General features: G+C 54.8%; 1 protein-coding gene across 6 annotated transcripts in view; it reads left to right on the forward strand.

The window, feature by feature from the left end:
• STK11 (serine/threonine kinase 11) overlaps positions 1-3,929 on the forward strand; it is a 60,400-nt gene extending 56,471 nt beyond the window's left edge. For 3 of the 6 annotated variants that reach the window (XM_053303481.1, XM_053303484.1, XM_053303485.1), the window contains 2 exons: positions 1,295-1,530; positions 3,121-3,929. In XM_053303481.1, the coding sequence (XP_053159456.1) occupies positions 1,295-1,506 (212 nt within the window). In that variant the 3' untranslated portion in view covers positions 1,507-1,530; positions 3,121-3,929. Of the gene's footprint in view, positions 1-1,294; positions 1,531-3,120 lie in introns of those variants that run through there. The other 3 variants (XM_053303483.1, XM_053303486.1, XM_053303482.1) reach the window with 2 other exon arrangements.
• The last annotated feature ends 2,542 nt before the right edge of the window (positions 3,930-6,471 follow it).

Consider the following 6,471-nt stretch of genomic DNA (forward strand, 5'->3'; position numbering starts at 1 on the left):
GGCAGGGAGTGATGGGAGTTGTAGTGCGACGCCATCTGAGGACCCAAGGTTGGCATCCCCTACGCGATTCCACGATCTCCCTTAGGGCCTTTGGCGACACCGACCTCCACAGATATATGCACCGCAGTCCAACAGAGTGCTGAGAGTGGTTTACATGGGGGAGGGGGAAGAGTAGTTATAAGATGGTTCCCTGCCCCAAAGGGCTTACAATCTACAAGGAAATAATAATGGAGGCCCCAGCCACTGCAGGGATGCTATCCTGAGGTTGGGTAAGGACAGTAGCTCTCACCTCTTGAAAAGGTGCCTCTAAAAGTGTTGAAAAGGTAACTCCTGAAAGTTAGCGGAGAGTGTCTGGGCAGCCCTGGTGGTCCCCGGACCCTTTGGAGCCCCCCGTGTTCAAGGAGAACAGTGCTGGGACGTGGAGGCTCTAACGAGATAGCGAGGAAGGTCCCTCTCCTGCACACGCACCCATCTGGGAGTCGGCCCCAATGAACACAGTGGAACTTACTTCCAAGTAAGCCTGCATCGGGTCACACTTGTTCAAAAATGAATCACCCTGGCTTCAAAGAGCTCGGGGCGCTGCGAGGTCTTCTCCCCCCTGCCCCCGTGTTATCCTCCACAACAACCTTGTGAGGTAGGCCAGGGCGAGAACAACTGGTTCAGCCATGCTTTGTGGTCGGGGGGACCTGAACCCGGTTCTCCCTGATCCTGATCCAACACTCCGATTGCTACACCGCCCCAGTGCTCAGGGGAAGGGGGTGGTGGTCCTGTGCACCCTTGATGGTAAGGATTTTCTCTCCTCTCCCCACCCGGAGAGGAGAGCTGGTCTGCTGGCCATCTGGTTAAGGTTGGACCTACAACCACAGCCCACCTCCACGGGGTGAGGGGCTTCTTAGGATGGTCCGCCTGAGGAGGTTATTGCATCCAGTCGGATTCCAAGAAGCCTTGGACCAGTCCGGCTGGTCTGGTGGTCGCAAGCATGACTTGCGCCCTGAGCTAAGCAGGGCCTGCCCTGGTTGCATATGAAAGGGAGACTAGAAGTGTGAGTAGCCCTGGAAGATAACCCCCCTTCGTAGGGGATGGAGCCACTCTGGGAAGAGCAGAAGGAGGTTCCCAGTCCCCTCCCTGGCAGCATCTCCCAGACAGGGCGGAGAGAGACTCCTGCCTGCAGCCTCGGAGAAGCTGCTGCCGGTCTGTGATGACGGTACTGAGTGAGATAGACCGATGGCCTGACTCAGTAGATGGCAGCTTCTTCTGTTTCCTGTGACCCCGCCTTCCTCCTTGTGCCCCCCAGGACAGGTGCATGACGACGACGCGAGGCAAAACGGACAGAGCCGCAGCCGAGGGCTGCCCAAGCCGGTGTGCATGAACGGGACGGAGCCGGGCCAGCTGAGTGGCAAAACGAAAGCCGAGCCGCGGAGGGCCAGCGCCTCCTCCAACCCTTCCCGCAAGGCGGCCTCTGCCACCAGCAAGATCCGCAAGCTCTCCACCTGCAAGCAGCAGTGACCCAGGCCTGCCCGCCTGCCCCAGGTACCTTGCCGAGTAGAGCTCCCTTCCTGAGAGGCAGTCTACCTTGCCCTGCTAGAGGCTGGGGAAGCAGCACCAAGAGAGGGCTCTTGTGAGCGTGCAATGCTCCCCCGGCTTGCCCTTCCCTTCTGTTGGTCCTCCTGAAGGATCTCGGGTTGAGTTCTGGTGACCTGGGGTGTGTGTGTGGGGGTGTGTGTGTGTGTGTGTGTGTGTGTTTTGTATGTGCCTTGCTTTTTAAGTCAAAGGAAGTTCCTAGTCCTCATGATGCTGTGTGTGGGTAGTGATTGGGGGGGGCAGGTGGCCCTCCAAACTGAGGTCAGATCATTTCTCATGGCTGAGGGATGGGGTGTGTGTGTGGGGGGGCGTGTAACTGTAAATTCACACCATAGTTTTGCCTGGGGGGGTGTGTGACACAGCAGGGGCCATTTGGGTAGAGGCATTCCCTCCTGAGTGTGAAGGGGGAATACATCTTCCAAGATGGTACCTGCCATACCTACAGTTTTTGTAAAAGTGTGTGTGTGTGTGTGTGTGTGTGTGTGTGTGTGTGAATGAGTGTGCGAGAGAGAGAGTCCGCTGCTGCTTTCCCCACCCCCCCGCTTGCTCATCCCTCCCTCCTTGTCATGGCCTCCCCCTGCTGCCCTGCGTGGATTCATGAGCTGCTCCTGCGAAATTATCCGTCCCCTCCTGCGATCTGCCCGCCTCTGCTTTGCCTGCTCTCTGGCCTCGTCACATGTGCGCACTTGGCCAGCGGTACTCTCCTCTCCTCCTCCTCCTTTGTCTCTTCTCCCCGCCCCGCCCTCCCCAGCAAGCTCTTCTCTGCTTGGCGTGCCGCGCATGCGCACACGCCCTCTCTCCCCTCCCCTCCTGACAGCCAGGCTGACGTCTCCAAACTAGGCCTTGCATTGCTCTGCAAATAAGACTTTTTAAAATTTTTGTGTCTTGTGAGTACTTGGCGGAGGCAGAGAGCACCCCATTCCAAGATGCGGGGGTGTGTGTGAGTGTGTGTGTCTTTTTGCAGCAAACACCGGGCCCCCACCGAGTTCCCCAAAGGCACACTCCAGACTGTCTTTAAATGGCGTTCAGGGGGTGCCTAATCCACATTATTCTACACACCCCTGCAGCTGTGGTTATGGGGGTACACAGAGCACCAATTCTGTACATGGTGCTTGAGAGAGGGGACAGGACCCTGCCCTGAGGAGCTTACAATCTAGAAATCAACACAAGGCAGGCAACGGAGATGGGGAAGGCAGGCGTGAAGAGGCGAAAACTACATTCTTCCAGTATGAGAGGATGGGTGTGTGTTGTGTTGTGTTGTGTTGTGTGGCTTCCCCTGCTCCTGGCCCCATGGTGTGGGGGCCCTCCGAATAGGAAGCTGCTGAATACCGAGTCAAGCCCTTGGTCCAGTTGTCCTAATCGTGTCTGCTCTGGCTGGAAGCAACTCTCCCCGCCTCGTGAGACTTCCTGCATGTGAAGTTTGTTCTCGGTTGCTAAGCTGTGCCACCTCCCCCCGCCCCCCCAGGTAGCCTGTTGGGGAAATCCACTCAGCTGGTCTCATTTAACACCCGCCCCCCGTATCTCTCCCTTTCTCCACAGCCAACCCCGAATCGGCCTGGTGTCCTCGGCTCGGCGGCTCCCGCCTGGCTCATCTTCGTCTCTCTCTCTCTCTCTCTCTCTCCCTCTCCCAGTGGCGGACGATCCATTGAACACGCTTGCAATCAAATGGGTGGGGGGGACAACTCCCCCCCACCCCGCCCTCCTTTATTTGAAAAAGAGACAGACCCGAGGCACGGTCCCCTGTGGACTCCCACAGACTTGCTTTCACCGCCGCCGTCGGCAAAGGCCTGCTTTGGGCAAGCGGAAGCCAAGAGCCTCTCTGTGTCCTGCTGCGATGCCCTCTGGCCGGCTGACCCACGGACACGCCCCCCCTCTCTCTTTTTTCCCTGGGAGGTTGTGGTGCAGGGGTGGGGGGTGAATTCGGGGGCAGAGGTGGAAGGGGGCCCAGGGTCTCCGCCCCCTCGCACCTTCCTGGGTGTCAGTTTTTTCCAAGCCATCGCCCATGCACTTTATGTAGTAACTACTGTTAAATATATATTATATATTATATTTTTTTTTCCTTTCTCTCCACTCCTTCCCTGTTTGATTTATATTTGCAGTATCTTTAGAGACCTTCCTTCCACCTTGTGATGTGTTTTGGGGTTTTGTTTTCGTTCTTGGTTTTCTTCAGACACAGGCAGAAGAACATTTGAGAGAGGGATTTAAGGAAAAAAATATAATAATAAGCAGGTATTATAAATCCACCACACTCTACGAAAAACAACTGCATGCTGTTTATAAGGCCTGGAGCAAAGGGAAATGAGTGCTTTTTTCTTTTCTTTTTTTAAAGAAAATAAACTGAAAACGACGCTGTGCCTTTTTGGAGTCTGTTTTAGGCCGTCTGCAGGACTCTGGGCTGTTCATTTCCCCTCTCCGTCTGTGGGTTGTGGCTTCCGAGGCCTGACTCAGTGCTGTCTACTCTGGCTGGCAGCAGCAGTTCTCCAAGGTTTCAGCAGAGGGGCCTCTCCCAGGCCTCCTTGCAGATGTTGCCAGAGATTGCAAAGCAGGAGTTCAGCCACTGAGTGGTGATAAGAGCAGCCCGGCTGGATCAGACCCAGAAAAGCCCTTCTCGTCCAGCGTCCTGAGAGCAGGCCCGCTCTCCTGCTGTGGCTCCCCTGCAACTGGCATTCAGAGGCATCTTGCCTCTGTGGCTGGAAGTGGCTTATAGCCACCAGACTAGTAGCCATTGATAGACCTGTCCTCTGTTAATGTGTCTAAGCCCCTTTTAAAGCCATCCAGGCTGGTGGCCATCACCACATCCTGTGGCAGAGAATTCCATAGATTAACTGTGCGCTGTGTGGCAAAGTGCTTCCTCTTGACGGTCCTAAATTTCCTGGCCTTCAGTTTCATGGGATGGCCCCTGGTTCTAGTAATGGGAGGGAGGGAGAATATTTTAGTTGTTGCATAGTTTTATACACCTCTTTCGTGTTTCCCTGTAGTTGCCTCTTTGCCGAAGCAAAGCGCCCCAGGTGTTGTAGCCTCGCCTCCTATGGAAGGTGCTCCAGGCCCCTGATCATCGGGGTTGCCCTCTTCTGCACCTTTTCCCAGTTGCACAATGTCCTCCTTAAGATATGGTGATAACTACACGCAGTACTCTAAATGTGGCCGCACCATAGATTTGTATAAGGGCACTATGATATTAGCCATTGCATTTTCAGTCCCCTTCCTAATGATCCCTAGCATGGAATTGGCCTTTTTAACAGCTGCCGCACATTGAGTCGACACTTTCAACGAGCTGTCCACCATGACCCCAAGATCCCTCCCTTGGTCCATCACCGACAGCTCGGATCCCATCAGCATATACTTGAAGTTGGGGTTTTTCGTCCCAATGTGCATCACTTTACACTTGCCAACACTGAACTGCATTTGCCATTTTGTCGCCCACTCATGGAGCTCCTCACCATCGGTTGTAGATTTCACCAGCCTAAATCATTTAGTGTCATTCGTAAATCTGGCCACGGGCATGCTTCCCTCCACTTCTAAGTCATCTATGAACAAGTGGAAGGGTCCTGGTCCCAGTCCTGACCCCAGGGAGACCCTACTTCTGGCTTTCCTCCAGTGTCTGCCACAGCACTTTAGGGTTTTAAGACTGGTGTCTTCCCACCTCTAAGAGAGCCAGCGTGGTGTAGGGTTTAGAGTGCTGGACTAGGAGCAGGGAGACCCGAGTTCAAATCCCCATTCAGCCATGAGACTAGCTGGGTGACTCTGGGCCAGTCACTTCTCTCTCAGCCTAGCCTACCTCACAGGGTTGTTGTGAAAGAGAAACTCAAGTAGGTAGTCCACCGCTCTGGGCTCCTTGCAGGAAGAGCGGGATATAAAGTGTAAATAATAAATACTCCTGAGATAACAGCTTTCTTGGGTCTGCTCCCAGAGACCTTTTAAAGTGAGGATTAAGCATGGGGCCTGCCTGCGTCTGCTGGATGTAAGAGGCTGCTATCGACAGCGTCAGACCATTGGTCCTTCTGGCTGAGTATTGACTACTCTGACTGGCAGCAGCTCTCCATGGTTGGGCAGAGAGAGTTTCTTCAGCTCTGCTGCCGGAAAACTGCTTGAACGCGAGACCCTCTGCCTCCGAGAGGTATTTGCTGTACCAGAGCTGTGGATACTCTACAGCAGGCGTGGGCAACCACCTCACTTTCTTTCCTGTGTGTGGGGAATGAGTTTGCTCTGGGTGGCAGTATCAAGGCATGCTCTCTGTGTGTGTGTGTGTGTGTGTGTGTGTGTGTGTGTGTGTGTGTGTACATGCACTCACAACGGGGCCTTCCTGATTCAACCTGAGCAGGAGCTAAAATTAACTGAGCAGACCTAAAAAAAAGAACCCCACTTGTGTGCATGCATGGTGCACCTTGGAGGGGATGCAGCTCTCCAGCTGTTAAATTGCCATTCCTCCCTACTGGTGAATTACAACTACAATAAATCGGGGCTGGGGGTGATGGGAGTTGTAGTGCTGCCGCCGCAGCGGAAGCATCAAGCTTGCCTGCCCGCCCCTGTTCGGCCGTCTCAGAGCTTTGGCGCTTCTTCCTGGCTGTCGGCTGCACTCTTTTTAACTGAAGCCATGAGGGTTTGAGTGGCGGGCAGCCACTGGGCTACCAAGCACGTGATCCCCCCCCACCGCCAGCAGTGGGGCCCAGCCCCACACCAGGAAGAGTTTTGTGTGCGCTTCGGGCTAATTACAGGGCACAAGTGCCTGGACGCTGTTCCGGGCTGCCAGAGCAAGTAGAGGAGTCCAGCAAATTGGGAAGGCGTCTTTCCGCCCTGGATTTGGCATGAGGCTTTGCACGAGTAGAGCAGGCATGGGTGGGGAGAGGTGCACAGGTCTGGACCTGCAGCGACTTTAGAGTCGGGAAAGAA

This window comes from Hemicordylus capensis, chromosome 2 (assembly GCF_027244095.1).
Source record: "Hemicordylus capensis ecotype Gifberg chromosome 2, rHemCap1.1.pri, whole genome shotgun sequence".
Lineage (NCBI taxonomy): Eukaryota > Metazoa > Chordata > Lepidosauria > Squamata > Cordylidae > Hemicordylus > Hemicordylus capensis.